This window comes from Pseudorca crassidens, chromosome 3 (assembly GCF_039906515.1).
Source record: "Pseudorca crassidens isolate mPseCra1 chromosome 3, mPseCra1.hap1, whole genome shotgun sequence".
NCBI lineage: Eukaryota > Metazoa > Chordata > Mammalia > Artiodactyla > Delphinidae > Pseudorca > Pseudorca crassidens.
In genome coordinates, this window is record NC_090298.1 from 52396470 (window position 1) to 52412924 (window position 16455).

Consider the following 16455-nt stretch of genomic DNA (forward strand, 5'->3'; position numbering starts at 1 on the left):
GCTATTAATCCATAGTCATTTATTATATCCATTCTTTCTCTGGTCATTACCAATGAATGAAAACTTAGGTCTATATGTTTCTCTCAATAGAGTGTCTCCGGCTTAAGACTAACAGACACGTTCTTAAAGAGAACATATGAATATGATGACATCGCACAAGTCTGCGTGGTATCTTCGGCCATTAAAGTGGAAAGCTGAAGAAAATTTCCAATGTTATGCTTGTCATTGAGTTTCCCAGAACTTTCTGTGTTTTTGTCACTTTTGTAAAATGATCAAGTCAACAGTAAAAATAAGTATATATTATTTAAATTTCTTTCCTGTAAAACAGTTAAAATATTTGTTTTGAAAAGAACCATTTACTGATTTTATCTTGTGAGTTACAGTCTAGATGAACATTTGTATACTTTCCACACATATTCTATTTTGTTTCATTTTAAATGACCATTGGACTTTGTTCTCCAAAAGCTCTGTATTTGAGGCCATTTGTCCCTAGCAGGTATCTTGAATAATGGTCAGTGAACTTTTCATGTAAAGGGCCAGATACTACGTATTTTAGATCTTGCAGTCCATGTGGTTTCTATTGAAAATGCTCAACTCTGCTGTTATAGTGCAAAAGCAGCCAGTAGGCAAAAATTGCACAGCAGCGTTTACAAAAACAGACAGCTGGCCAGATTTGGTCTGCGGGCCATAGTTTGCTGATCTCAATCTAGAAGATACAGTTGTTTCTTAAAGTTTTAGAATTCTTACAATATTTTACTTAGAACTATTTCAGTTAACCCCAGTTTTTTCCATCAGTCAATAAAAAAAAGTTTAAAATAACCGGGGTGGTCCTCCTGTAATCTTGTATTTGCTAACACAATATGAGTTTTTCTAGTTGTTTTCAAAATTATCGTATTGGTATCTGTGTTTGTGTGTACATACAAACACACACATCTAAGTTTCAGTTACTAACAGATCAGAATTGGTTTTATTTCTTAAATTGTTGATTACTCTGTTAACTAAGAAGTCTGATAATTTTCTAATTCTAAGCCAAAAAAGTCCTGTTTTTTTTTTCCCCATTGAAAAATAAGCCACTTATTTTCATAAGGATTAAAGGATTTCCAGCTTCTGATATTTGCTTTTGAACTCTACATCATGTATTAATATTACAAAACTTTCTATCTCTGCATGTAATCACACTAATTTACTTATGCCATATACAAAACAATGAGAAAGTTAAGACTATAAACAACTTTACAACATGAATGTAATAAAAGTTTCAGTATTTTGAAAACAAAAGCTAATACTGTTAAATAAAACTTATTTTGCTAAGTTGAAATTCAAGGATGTATATATAATTGCTTACATGTAAAGAGTGCATAAAGTCAAATACAAAAGTTGTTTTTTCTTAAATGCATTAATTATTTATTGCCATGACAAACTGTTCGGTCCAAAATGAAAGCTATATTCAGAATGAGATTTGCCCTTAAATTGGAGAGGTAATCAATGAAATGTCTGTGCAAAATAAAGTGCAAGCAGTATAAAATTGAAGTCTGTGTTTCCTCCAAAATGAGAACAATTGATTAAATGATGAAATAAGACTTTATAGCCACTGCACTGGGTACTGCGATAACTTTTCAAGCATCTTCTCATGACTGAACCTTCTGTTTCATTCTGTTTCAAATTTTAAAAGTAACATACAGTGGTCACTTGGAATCTGCTATATAATTTGACTTAAAATTACAAAGACTCCTTTTATAAGCAATACCTAGACACATAATGTTCCTTCTTTAAGTAAAGGTTAGAAAATGTCATCTTAGAAAGGATCTGTTTAAACCATGTTATAAAAATTAGCTAAACAATTTGGTACATTAAGTGGAAATGTCATTTGTGTAAAAAGGACATTGTAAATTTTACATAGCATCATAACAGCTACAGCTACTATAATGAAAAGTGGTTAATGGAAGTCAGTTATTCCTAAGTAGAATGTATATAAAGATTTACTTTAATGCTCTCTTGTTTCAGACAAGCAAAATAACTTTTGGAGCACTGTTTAGCATTTTAAGAGTAGCTAACACGATACAGCTACACAAAACCTTCTTGCAATAGCGTGCAATGCAGTAATTCCAAAGTGATGAAAGTACTTAAAAAGCAAAAATGGCTTGAATAGAATGGAAATCCAGGTAAGTGGACAGATTATCTAGGTTTAATTTTTTATGGATGGTATATTAGAAGAGAAACAAACTAGAAGGATGAAATGGAATACACCAATTCGCATTACTTCATGTAAAAAGAATGGCTACCTTAACTACAGATATTAGTAAATCAAAACATTTGTTTTAAACTGTTTTTTCTTATAATGTCTTCAATTTTGGTATCAAAGTAATGGTGAAATAAAATGAGTTGGGAAGTGTTTCCTCTTCTGTTTTCTGGAAGAGATTGTGTAGAATTGGTATTAAGTGTTTGGTAGAATTCACCATTGAAACTGGGCCTGTATCTTTCTTTTCTGGAGGATATCTTTATTTCTTCAGTGAGCTTTGGTAGTTTGCATCTTACAAGGAATTTGTCTGTTTCATCTAAGTTGTTAAATACATGGATGTAAAGTTGGTCATAGTATTTTCTAATAATCTTTTTAATGTCTACGGGGTCAGCAGTGATATCCCCTCTTTCACTTCTGATACTGTTGATTCATATTTTCTCTATTTTCCTAGTCAGTTAGAGGCTTACCAATTTTACTTATTTGAAAGCATTTTTAATATGCTCAAGATAGTTATGCTAGGAACCTTTTCTTACTCAACACTGGATAAGAGTGTTTTGGGGGGTTTTTTTGGCTGTGCCGCACAGCTTGTGGGATCTTAATACCCTGACCAGGGATTTGAACCTGGGCCCTCAGCAGTGAAAGCACTGAGCCTTAACCACTGGACCGCCAGGGAATTCCCAAGAGTGACTAACTTTTAATTAAGGATCAACTTTGCTTTTTTTTTTCACAGTCATCACTTTCCTATGATTAGTTAGTACTTTATTCTGTGTAACATTTGAACACCAGGATCTGAATTTAACTTCATGAAAATTTAAGTTGATTTAGATGCAATATAGGAGACTTAATTCAGAAGGCTTAGCTTAGATTTAAGTCCCGCTCTGCTCTGACCAGAACTGTACGTTCATGTAGCTCTTCCTTGTAGCCTGAACCCAGGCAGTTCGGTGTCTGCTGGCCTAAAAGAGAGAAATCTTTAATCTAGTGTTGCATTAAATTAAGAGTCCTTTGGACCTACATCAGAACCACTTGGTGTGCTATTTGAAATGGTGATTCCCAGACCTCATTACAGGACCTACTAAATAAAAATTGAAAAGTGTGCCCCTGAATCTGCATTTTTAACAAATCCCCAGGTGACTCTTACAGTGAAATTATAGAACCACTGTTCTAATCTCACAAAGGAAAAAAAGGGAAAGTTGGCTTTTAAACTTCAAAATACCAAGTAATTAGCCTTTTGAGGAGAACAGTTATAGTAAAGCCCTGATCATCATCGGTATTACTGATTTAATTTTATATTACTTTCTATTTCAGTTTTCTCTCACAACACTTGTGAAATTTATGTGTCCGCCAACCTTACCAATTTCATAATAACAAACCAAAGAAATTCCAGTTGGAATTAGAACAGTCTCATCCATCACTATAGTTAAAGCCATTCCACTAATACTTAGTGCCACGTCTCTCCACTAATATGTATTCTAATTTCAATAAAATATTTCAAGTCCCCTGTTACGTTTAAGCTACATCAAATTAAGGATAAGCATAAAAGCGACATGCCAAGCCAAATTATAGCAGAGGATTAACATGAACAAGCAGTGATAGTGATAGATGCTTTTTATAACCCATCAAATAATTATCGAGTTTAAAAAAATCAGTGTTTACAGGCACATAATTAAATGCCACCTAGAAAATCCTTAAGGGCCAAGCCATTGGTTTATTTAAATGTAGATATATTTGAGAGTTTCCATGGTAAGGTCACCACTGGGGAAATTGTGCTAATTAAACTGAATAGTTACACAACTGACCTAACCAGTATCATTAAGGGTTTCTAAATGTATTTTATTATGTACTTAGCATAAGTGGCCATGCTAATGTTATCAATACCAAACTGTAGGCAAGATTAGTTAAGAACTAAGCAAAAAACCTGAGCACCCTACATTCACTTTCTATACATTCACAGCATCTATTTTTTGCTTTTCTAAACAACACTGAATACTGCTTTCCACCAACTCTTAAGATTTCATCACCCAACAGAACAAGCAGCATTAAAGATAGTACTGGTCCATATCATATCATCTATTCATTACTGATTGCACTATCAAAGCTAAACCCAGTAACGAATTTCTTCTCTCTAGAGATGTTGCTCAGTGGCAAGTATATTTCCCCTAAATCAGCATGAGAAACCTTTCCTCTTAGTCGTCTCCCCTTTCAAAAAGTTTGCCTACAGGAATTTGGTGCTAGAGAATTCACCAGTAAACAGCCTTACTGTTCAATAAATATACTCTATTAAATCTAGTATACAAATATGATGAAGATTTGAAAATGGAACCCTGTCCAGTTAAGTGCTGTACTGGCACTTAACAAGGTTACTGATGATCACTCGTTTACGAAGGAATCATGTTATGTTCAAGTCTGTTTGTGATAAACCTATTGTCTAGACAGATTTATTTTTTAGGTTTGTTTTTGTTTTGGCCACTATCTACAGCAAACACTTCAGAGCCATCGCCATTTGCATTCTGGGCTAGGGCCCCTGGTCAAGTCAGGAATGTTCTTCAGTACTGCTGCTGAATGACCTGCTCCGGATGTGATTTCTAAGTTGCTCTATAAGTTCAGGATTCTGCTGCTGTATCTGCTGAGCAAACTGCTGTCCCCTGTAGTAAAGAGGCAAAGTTATATGAATTAGGGAATTTCCAATCACACAATACCAATGCAAAAAGAACTGCAGAAGATGTGGGTACTACCCAAAGGGAACTTTTTCTCTTAAAGCAAGTTTTAGATTCATGACTTTAGCATCTGCAAGTTTACTAGTGCCTCCATATAGTATTACTACAGTGCAGTGTTCTTCATGAGAAATGAAAGACCCAAGCTAAAAAGTGAGTTATTAGGGCTTCCCTGGTGGCGCAGTGGTTGAGAGCGGGTTCGTGCCCTGATCCGGGAAGATCCCACATGCCGTGGAGCGGCTGGGCCCGTGAGCCATGGCCGCTGAGCCTGCGCGTCCAGAGCCTGTGCTCCGCAATGGGAGAGGCCACGACCGTGAGAGGCCCACGTACCGCAAAAAAAAAAGTTCCTGAATTGAGTGAAATCCACCCCCCACCCAGTGCTTAACTACAGATAAATAAAGGGCTGAAAAGTGTATGCTTTTATTGTATGTGCACAAATATAATGCAGGGTATTTGTTCTTATAGTCAAGTCTTAGTCTCTCATACAACAGGTGTCACACCCATTTTGGGGTGCTCATGAAGTCACCCAACAGAACTGATTTTTGGAAAGGCAAAGAAATTTAATCCAAATTCCTGAGTGTGTGCCTCCCAACTGCAAGTGTTAGGTGTCACTATAATCATGCCACTTAAAGATCACTCTAAAAATGCCATATTTCGAGTGAGTTTACACAGCTGTGATCACAAACAGAAAATGATACTTGTTGCTTCATATAATATTTCCAGTGACAGCATCACACAGACTCAAAAAGCACAGAATTTATGCAACTTGGATGGAGGTGGAGGTAATGTGTTCAAGTAATGAGAAGATGAAACGAGTTCCCTTAGCAATGAAGTGCACTGCAGAGTTTGAATAAAACAGCTGCCTAAGTTGTCTGAACACTAATATATGCAATGTATGATTTTTAAATATATACGCGTACCTAAATTCATACCTACTTTAAGTTAATATTTGACATTCATATATATTCTTGAGTAGCTATTCAAGTCTGCTGAAAAAGTTTTTCTTGGATCCAGATCTTCTGGATTCCTACCCTTCAGTCTGAAAATTTCAATTTATGAACCACTTTTAAATTTAATAACTAATGAGGTAACTGATACTAACAATAAAAGATAAAAATTTAAAAAGAAAGCCTTGGTCCCCTTACCTTAGAGACAAACTGTAAAATATAAAATACTTTTTTACTATTTCTATTTTAAATAATACTTACGCTTGGATGAGGCTAGACAGGTCAGTTAGGCCCCCAACTCCAGCAGCAGGTCCCCCAATAGCATTTGTCATCATTCCTGACATTCTAGAGTAGGCAAGAGAGATATCACTCAAATTGGCATATATATATATTTTTTTTTTTTTTGCTGGAATAAATTAGTATATTTTTAAAAATTGGTTCACTGATTGATATTTTTAGAATGTTAATTTTTTTTTAAAAGGCAGGACTTCCCTGGTGGCACAGTGGTTAAGAATCTGCCTGCCAATGCAGGAGACACTGGTTTGAGCCCTGGTCTGGGAAGATCTCACATGCCAGGGATAATCTAAGCCCGTGCACCACAACTACTGAGCCTGTGCTCTAGAGCCCACAAGCCACAACTACTGAAGCCCGCACACCCTAGAGCCCACGCACTGCAACTACTGAGCCCACGTGCCACAACTACTGAAGCCCGTACACTCTAAGGCCCGCAGGCTGCAACTACTGAGCCCGCGTGCTGCAACTACTGAAGCCCGTGTGCCTAGAACCCGTGCTCCGCGACAAGAGAAGCCACCACAATGAGAAGCTTGTGCACCAGAAAGAAGAGTAGCCCCTGCTCACCACTAGAGAAAGCCCGCGCACAGCAACGAAGACCCAACGCAGCCAAGACTAAATTTAAAAAAAAAAAAGGCAACTCTGTGTGGAGTCAGTCAGTTTTTGGCATCTTTGTCTACCCTTCACAATAAGAACCCAAAAATCATTATGCATATCAAGTGGAAACCCAATCTCATAAACCTAAATAACCCCTAGTACTGATAGTCTATTATTCTTTTCTGAGTCAAAGCACTTAAAAAGAATTGGCATATATTCTTAACAAGTAGGATACCGGCCAAGGAAAAGCAGGTAGATATACCCACATTGTGTAGGTTAGGCCAATTGGGTGTGGCTTTAAGTTCCAACTGACTGGCATTTGGGCCAGTTTTATCATTTTGGAGCTACTGTGCTCAAATTAGGAGGCTGGCAAGTGGAAGGGAGAAACGTAATATGCTCTTTCTATATACTTACAGCTGTTGAACTTGAGGATTCTGCATTAAACTTGCTGCCTAGAATTGAAAAATGGCATCTCCTGTTAAAGGCAGTCAATATTTAGGGATCTTTAACAAGGATTTCTTTCTTTTTTTTAAGCAGAGGAGTGAAAGCTAAACCGTGTATATACTAACATTTTTTAGAGTTTTAGTGTGCTATACAAAGTGAGTGGGAATGTAAAAAGAGGAGGTACTAGAAAAATTGGTATTAAAAATACATCATCGCAAGGATAAAGAGATTACAAACACTATAAACTAAGGATATTGACAGCAGTTTACTTCCTACTATCAGATCAATAAAGCCAAAAGAGCTTAGGAAACCACAATAGCCAAAATCCTATTAGAAGTCTGATTACTAGACCTTTCTAGGGTCACTTTCATGTAAGAGGGTGGTTTTTAACCTTTTGTAGATTTGCAGACCCCTTTGCCAATCTGATGAAAAATATGGTTCTCTCCCTAGAAAAAATGCACATATCCACATGTACACAAATTTTCATCTACAATTCCAGGGAATCCATGGGCTTCCTGAAGTCCACCCATGGCTTCTTCACGAAGCAGTACAGGGGCAGGTTAAAACCTCAGCCATAGCTTTATATCACCACTCTCCTACCACCGCCATCACAAAAGCTCTCTTACTTGTTTCTAAAAAGTTTGGAACTATATAGTTCTAATGGAAAATAGAGCCAGCAAAGCAGAAAAGGAAATATACTCACCATACTAATGAAGGCTGGATTATTTATTAAGCTGGCCATGTCAAAACTCAATCCAGTTCCTGTCTGTAAAACAATTATATATGAAAATTACTCTAAACACTACAATTTGATTACAATAAATTGTGAATGACAAAATATTTCACTCATTTGGCATTAGTAACTTACAGGACTAGATACCTCTCTTAACTTCTGTTCTGCTATTTTCAGATTTGACTTATAGGAATCATTTTCAGGATCAAGATCTAATGCCTTCTGATAACTTGTAACTGCTTCTTCAAATTTATTCATGGCAGTGAGGGCCAGCCTGAAAAGAATACAGTGTAAGATATATGATTAAAGAACATCAAGACACCACAAATGTAGTCAAATATCTATCTTGTATTCAATTTGAATCCAGATTACACTAAATTTATTCATTGTACAGTTGCCCCCTGAACAACAGGGCTTGAACAGCATGGGTCCACTTATACATGGAGTTTTTTCAATAGTAAATATAGAAGTACTACACAATCTGAGATTGGTTAAATCTGCAGATACAGAGGAACCACAGACATGGAGGAATTGCGGGTACAAAGGGTTGCCTACTATAAGTTATACACAGATTTTTGAGAGCAGAGGGTTGGCACCCCTAACACCCACATTGTTCAAGGGCCAACCGTACTATGGCTCACAGGAGTATCACTTCCTTCTAATTCCAAGATTCTGTAAGTCTGGACTCTCTCCATTCTCCTTGGTGACAACCTCGGCTGTCTGACATGAATCAAGAACTTAATGATTAGAAAGGGAAAAGAATCTGAAAAAAAATAGATATGTATATATGTATAACTGAATCACTTTGTTGTACACCTGAAACTAACATAACACTGTAAATCAACTATACTTTAATAAAAATAATTTTTTAAAAGAACTTAATGATTAGAAATGAACCTTACATACGCTTCCATTTTTAAGCCTAATATGTAAAGTAATTTGCTTTATGAATGATTAAGCTCCATAAAGATGTGAGCTAACAATTCTGTGGTCATATAACTCCATGATGCTAAAACCATTTAAAGAACTCTGAACTAGATTTGCCCTTCACTATGTCCCACTTTCTTTCTTCCTTCTTAGCAGAGACATTGAGTCACAATAAATATCAATTTACCATGAAAAATAAAAAATGAAAGTAGGCTGTGGGGTATTAGCTAACTACTCCTGAATAAGACATGTTAGTTGTTAAACAACTAACTAAATTGGCAACCTTTACACTTCAATAACATTATCCCAAGCACAGGTCAAAGAGTTAGTTACTAAATTTAATGTTTTCCTCCACCTAGTTAGAATTTATTTATTGGAATATTACTTCAGAACTAAACAATAATGGTATATATGAAGAGACAGTATAGAGTGTTTTTTTCCTAAGTTTATTTTTAACAAATTACTCCAATTCTTTCTTGGCCAACTTATCTCACAGACTTCTGATCTAGATAAAATATAATGCCTAATCATAGAAAAAAATCTCAGAACCTAATTAGTTTTCTACCAGTCAACCATGAAAGATACTTCATCAGAGTCCTCACTTAACTAAGTCAACACATATTTACTGGAATCCTACTAGGTAGCAGGCACTATTTTAGATTCCTCAGTGAAAAAGGAAAAGTCCTTAAGCTTAAGAAAGTTTCATTCTACAGGGGAGGATAAGCAATAAACATGCAAATAAAAAACCAGTAATCTTAAAGAGAATGAATAGGGGAGCTGCTCAAAGGCAGCCATATTGAAAGGACCTGAACAATAAGAAGAAAGCAGTCATATGAAAATTAGAGGAGAGACATTCTAAATAGAAGCAACAATAAGCACCAAGGCCCTGAGAACGTTGCAAGCTTGGTATGCTTAAGGAACAGGACAAAGGCTGAGGAGGGAGCACAGAAAACAAAGTGTGGGAAGAGATGACGTCAGGGAATATTATAGGACCGTGGTTTGGAGTCTGGATTTTACTCTGGTTGTAACAGAATGACATAATGTGATTTATGCTTTAGAAAGCTCACTCTGGCTTCTCTGGGGAGAGTGAAGTGAAGGCAGGGAGACCAGTTAAGAAGCTATTGCAGCAGCCTAGGTACAAGATGGTAATTTGGACTACAGTTGTAAGCAAGAGAGCAATCAATACTTGAATTCAAGGAATATGTAGAAACTAGAATTCGTTGGACTTGCTGATAGATTAGATGTGTCAGGTGTAATAAGAATGAAGGATGATTCCTAGACTGGAGCACTGGGTAGGTAGAATGACAGTATATTTACTGAGGTGAGAAAGATTTAAGAAGAGAACAAGGGTTCTGTTTGGGACATGTTAAGTTTAAAATGCCTATTAAACATCTAGGTAGAGATGAAAAATAGCTGAATATATGAGTATGGAGTTCAGACATATAACTTAAGAGATCCATCAACATATACAGTTGATTCTCTTTATCCATAGTAATTATGCTCTAAAAGGTCACTGCAAATACTAAATTAGCAAATACGGAACAATTGGTTCTAGGGGAAATAAAAGTTGTGTTCCTGTGAGCCTCTGGTCAACAACATTTTCATCAACCAATCCATACATAACCTTGATTTATGTATGTTTCTGTTTAAAGAAACCTTATGTAACACATATCACTGATTCACAGCCAAGTGCGCTAACTCATGCCTGAACAAAACTTATCTAACACATGTATTTTCTTGGTGAGGCACATTGCAGCCTTCTTGCATGCGAAAACAATAGACAACACTTCAGCCTATGTTTGCAGGCCACTGTAAACAGAAACCAACAACAAAAAGCACATAAATGCAAAAAATATAGCACTAAATAGACTGTGAAAAGGACACTCATTTTACAGCATGAGAGCTGAAACAAAAAGGTAGAGCATTGCCTCATCTGACCTCAGCTGAGATCTTGCACATCAGATGACTCAAGTTTTTCACCAATCTGTAGATGACCACAAAGCATACTGAGTACAGATTTGGAGTTACAAAAAAAATTTTAGCAAGTAGGTGAATCTTAAATACAGTATTCATTAATACAGAGTACTGACTGTAGATGGAATTTAAAAGCATGGGACAGTTTGAAATCAAAGAGAAAAGAGAAACAGCAGCAGCAGAGGAAAGAGCCCTGAAGCACACCATTATTTACACGTGGCAGAGGAGGAAGAACTAGTAAGAGAGACTGGAAAAGAGCGTCCAGTGAAATAGAAGGAAAACCACGAAGTGTGGTGTCACAGAAGCCTAGAGAATGAAGTATTTCAAAAAGAGGTTAATCATGGGAATTCCCTGGCAGTCCAGTGATTAGGACTTGGCACTTTCATTGCCATGGCCCAGGTTCAATCCCTGGTTGGGGAACTAAGATCCCTCAAGCCTTGCTGCCAAAAAAAAAAAAAAAGGTTAATCATGCCAAATACTAAAAAGATGGGGAAGGGTGAGGATACAGAACTGAATACTGACCTTGGAAAAATATAGACAACTGGTGACTTTGAATAGAGTTCTCAACAGAGTGATACAGACAAATGTCCTACTGGAGTGAGCTGAAGAGAGAATAAGAGATGGTGAAGACGAGACGGCAAGTACAGACAATTATTAGGGTCTTTGCAGAGAAAGTGGAACTAAGGAATGATGTAGCTGTGTGAAAGATGGTTCTAACAGATGATTTTTTATGATCTTTTCACATGCAGTCATTAGCACTGTTAGAGATAGGAAAGCTGGTGTTGTAGAAGATAAAGGAGATGATTACAAGTGTAAAGTCCTGGAGAAGGTACCAAGGAATGAGATCTCAAGCATGAATGAATGCAGTAGTCTTAGACAAGAACCCTTCCATTTTAACAGAAAAAAGATAATCTGTGTAGATACAAGTGCAAGTAGACTGGTAGATTTGCAAGTAAGAAGATGAATCACTTTTCTTCTAAATACATTCTATTTTTCAATTGAGTAAAAAGTTGAGAGTCACCATGGAATGTGCAGTGGAAATTTGAAGAGTAGGTGTGAAACAGTCAACTCAGAGAGTAGTAAGGTGAATCTAGAAGGAAGTGGAGTAGCATTATCTGCCAAAATACTGAGTGCTTACTTGAGATTTGTAGCCTTGAATATGAAGTAGGTCTATTCAGTATGGTTGTTATGATTTTCTCCAAAACCAACCACTCATCAAACACTAATCATCTCTCTCCCAAGTCAGAAACTGCAGTCATTTCCTACCTAAATGTTATATTTATCTTCTTATTAGTTCAGAGGGTACAATATAAAGCAGGAAATTCAAAACCAAGCCATTAAGAACAGCATATCAGTTCTGTTCTGTACTTTGAACGTTCTCCCAAAACTTACCCCATTCTCCCATAGGCCTTGCTGTACTTTGAATCAATCGCTATTGCTTTTTCACAATCCTTTACTGCATCTGTGTAGTGACCTAATTTACTCTGAGCAGCAGCCCTAAGAGAAAGAGAAGAGATTTTTATTATAAGGAGCATTCAAGGCACTAATTTAGATTTCCAGGTGCTAATAAAACTACATTTAACTTGCCCCAATTTGTGTATCATTCCCAGTAAATATCTAAATCAAACTAAAATAATTCTGTAATCAAATGAAAACTCAGAAACAAAATTCAGAGAAAATATGCAGTCTGCTTTTCCCAGTTTGCTTTGCTATAGAAAAGATAAATATGAGAACCCTACAACTGATCAACTGATCTACCTGCTTATTGCCTTTCTAATTTGCCCAAACAGAAAACTGAAAACACCAGGACATTTGGGACTTCTGGGGAGGCACACAGAGTGATTGATTGCTGTGAATGGCCACTCAGAGTGTTGTGCTGTTAAATGATCACTTTATTAGTAAAGTTAAGATCATCTACAAGTCTAAGATGAAAAATGAAACTTAACCTGTGTGCCTGAATCTGACTGTAAATTAAGTATGGCAATGTATTCCATCTACTTAGCATAGAATCTCAGAGCAATTAAGGACTATTTAAACCCGTCTAAGTTACCTCTAACAAAACTCTCCTGAAATAACTGGGACTTGACAATGAAGCTACTTACCCCCCTCCACACAATCCTGATAGTATACAGCTCTCTGTTTCCCTGTAGTAGTGTTCACCTCAACCCTCAGGGCCATACTAAACAAGTAGAATTACTGTTCAACATGCAAGTCCTTCAAACTAAAAGGTTCCGTAATGTCTCCTACCCTCCATCCCACCATTACCCCATTCTTTCTTCTCCAGAATAAGTATTTCTACCTTACACATTCAACTAATATATCTATTAAGGGTGAGCTAATGCATAGATACTTTTCTAGACATAATGGACAGAACAGTAATCAAAATAATATTCCTGGCCTTAATAGTGCTTAGATTCTGGGGCAGGGGCAAGGGTGATGGCTGAGGGCTGGCAGACTGTAAAGAAAAGGTTGTGGTGAGTCCAGTTTTCTGTCAACCTTTGTTTATACCGAATGACCGAGACTACTTCTCAAACTAAGATTATAAAATTTGAAAAAAATAAACACATAGTCTTCTTTGCTTGAGTTAAAAAATATAAATATGAAAGTAGATGATTCAATAAACCCATTTTGGTAGTTCATGTGGAAAAGTGCTATGAGTTTATTTGACTGAATACTCAACACAAAACTAACAGGATGGGGCTTCCCTGGTGGTATAGTGGTTAAGAATCTGCCTGCCAATGCAGGGGACATGGGTTCGAGCCCTGGTCCAGGGAGATCCCACATGCCGCGGAACATCTAAGCCCGTGCGCCACAACTACTGAGCCTGCGCTCTAGAGCCCGTGAGCCACAACTACTGAGCCCCCGTGCCACAACTACTGAAGCACATGCACCTAGAGGCCGTGCTCTGCAACAGGAGAAGCCACCACAATGAGAAGCCCGCGCACTGCAAGGAAGGGTAGCCCCCACTCGCCGCAACTAGAGAAAGCCTGTGTGCAGCAACAAAGACACAACACAGCCAAAAACAGAAATAAATAAATTTATAAAAAAGAAAAAACAAAAAACTAACAGGATGACAAGAATGTCCATTAAAAATGACCATTAAAAGAAGAAATACAGAATGTATCACTTCCAAATAATTAGAAAGAAAAAATGAAATAAAAATAACAATCACTAACAATAGAAGGCAAAAGAAAAAAACAGAGGAGAGGGAGAAGAAGACAAAATATAAGATAGCAGAAAATAATTCAAATATGTAAGTAATCACAAAGTTGCCTAGATAAACATCAGATTCTAAAACTGTATACATAAGATATCACCTACAACATAAGCACACAAAGGCTGAAGTTAAAGGGGTAGAAAAAGACAATGAGACAAACTGAAAACCAAGCAAAACAAAGCAAGTGTAGGAACATTAATATCAGACATAAGGCAAAGAACATTATTAAGGATACAAAGTCATAATATATTAACATTCTTTTTAGTTTAATTTTATGAAAAACATTTCCATGACTCAGAAGTCAAACCTATATTAAAAGCCTCACTCTCATCCTCTAGAGGATGGGTGGGAATGGGGTAAATGGGATAGAAACGAGAATGACACTTCAAAAAGGATGAAAAAGAAAACCTTCAAATGGAATAAAACAGAAACAAATGATCCTAACTGTATGTCAAAAAGAAAGAATTCAAGTATTGGGTTGGCCAAAAAGTTCATTTGGGTTTTTCCATAAGATGTTAATGGAAAAACCCGAATGAACTTTTTGGACAACCCAGTAACTTTCAAACACAGAATTCTGAGTATATATCCTTAGTGAGATGCATTCTAAGAATAAAAAATAAATCGCAAAGAAATCCTTAAGTTTCCTTAGTAGGCTTGCTTGTGGTGTAACACTGGTGTTGTAATATCAGCTGAAGGATAGAGCTAATGAGTAAGTACTCTGGTGCTGTTGGAAAGCAGGGCTCTCTTGTGAGAGAGAGATACAAATATAAAATGGGGGAAAGTAAAGATAACCTCTGTGACACTGGATATGAATTGAGGGTATCTGGATAAAGTGATGACTTTTCCAAAAATATATTTCCTAGCTCTGTCCTTTAAAAGGACCTAGAAGAAGTAACACTTCAGTAGCAATGATCAGGTCTTGCAATCAGATCTTGGTTTCTGCACTAAAAGGAACAGGAGCTCCTTGCAGAAACAGCTGAGCCCAGGTCTAGGGGCAGAGAAAGTACAAGGCAAATCTGGAATACCCTGTTCTCCCAGAAAGCAAGAAAGTGTTCAAAAAACAAATGAAGGTATGTAAGAGGACACACAGCCAGTTTAAAGGGACTCCCACTAGACAAATACAGTAAGTCCCCTACATATGAACCTTCAAGTTGAGAACTTTCAAAGATGTGAACATGCGTCTGCATGTCCAATCCCATAAATTAGTTCATGTGTCTGGCTTACACTGTCACGTGCGTGCATCCTCTACAAGTGATTTTGCTTTTGTGTATTTTACTGTACAGTACTGTATACAGTACAGTAGTACGGTATCTTTATTTCAAGCCCAGGATGTCAGGAGGCAAGTGTAAAAGCAGCGGTGATGTAGCTGGTACTGCTAAGAAGCTCTAGGATTGGAGGCCCAGAGAAAGGATGAAGAGAGACAAGAGGAAGAAGTAACTGAAGAACCAAAGAGATTAATGATGCAGGAAATTTCAAGGGGATTTTCTTTATTTGAGGAGGCACTGTTAGTTTTTGAGGCACAAGACCCAAATGTAGAACAGTATACGTACACGAAGGTGGCAGCAGCTGTTCAAAATGCAATCCAGTGCTACTGTGTTATCTATGATGAGAAAAAAAAAAAGCTACTACCCAGACATCACTGGATCATTTTTTCAAGGTAGAATTGATTCCAGCAAAGAACCAGAACCTGTGCCATCAACACCAGGCATGAGTGAAATTGCAGCTCACCCTCTGTCTCCTATTGCTGACGACCCTTCAGCTCTTCCATCTCCCGCCTCCTGTCCCTCCTCCAGTCAGTAACTCTTCTTGCCTGTTCACTCGGTGCCAGCCCCTGTATGCCAGCTGTTGTACTGGACTACTGTACTTTCCAAGGTACTGTACTGTAAGATTAAAAATGTTTTCTGTGTGTTTGTTTGTTTCTTTTTTTTTTTTTTTGTGGTACGCGGACCTCTCACTGTTGTGGCCTCTCCCGTTGCGGAGCACAGGCTCCGGACGCGCAGGCTCAGCAGCCATGGCTCACGGGCCCAACCGCTCCGCGGCATGTGGGATCCTCCCGGACCGGGGCGCAAACCCGTGTCCCCTGCATCGGCAGGCGGACTCTCAACCACTGCGCCACCAGGGAAGCCCTGTTTCTTATGTATTATTTGTGTGAAAAGTATTATAAACCTCTTATAGTACAGTACTATATAGCTGATTGTGTTAGTCGGTACCTAGGCTAACTCTGCTGGACTTATGAACAAATTGGACTTAAGAATGCGCTCTTGGAATGGAACTCGTTCGTACGTAGAGGACTTACTGTATAGGATAATTTAAGGGTCAAAATAATAATTATGGCAATTTATTATAATACACTGAATAGTAAATTTTTAAAAATT

The 16455-nt window shown here is 37.3% G+C and overlaps 2 protein-coding genes across 7 annotated transcripts in view; one reads left to right on the forward strand and one right to left on the reverse strand.

Annotated features, from left to right (window-relative positions):
* TRAPPC13 (trafficking protein particle complex subunit 13) overlaps positions 1–1530 on the forward strand; it is a 35250-nt gene extending 33720 nt beyond the window's left edge. For all 5 annotated transcript variants that reach the window (XM_067730814.1, XM_067730810.1, XM_067730811.1 and 2 more), the window contains one exon: positions 91–1530. In XM_067730814.1, the coding sequence (XP_067586915.1) occupies positions 91–198 (108 nt within the window). In that variant the 3' untranslated portion in view covers positions 199–1530. The remainder of the gene's footprint in view (positions 1–90) is intronic.
* Positions 1378–16455, reverse strand: part of SGTB (small glutamine rich tetratricopeptide repeat co-chaperone beta) — a 48134-nt gene continuing 33056 nt past the window's right edge. The window contains exons 6-11 of one of the 2 annotated variants that reach the window (XM_067730817.1): positions 12256–12360; positions 8110–8236; positions 7933–7995; positions 7200–7237; positions 6159–6242; positions 1378–4881 (exon numbers count right to left, since the gene is read on the reverse strand). In XM_067730817.1, the coding sequence (XP_067586918.1) occupies positions 4770–4881; positions 6159–6242; positions 7200–7237; positions 7933–7995; positions 8110–8236; positions 12256–12360 (529 nt within the window). In that variant the 3' untranslated portion in view covers positions 1378–4769. Of the gene's footprint in view, positions 4882–6158; positions 6243–7199; positions 7238–7932; positions 7996–8097; positions 8237–12255; positions 12361–16455 lie in introns of both variants that reach the window. The other variant, XM_067730815.1, reaches the window with a different exon arrangement.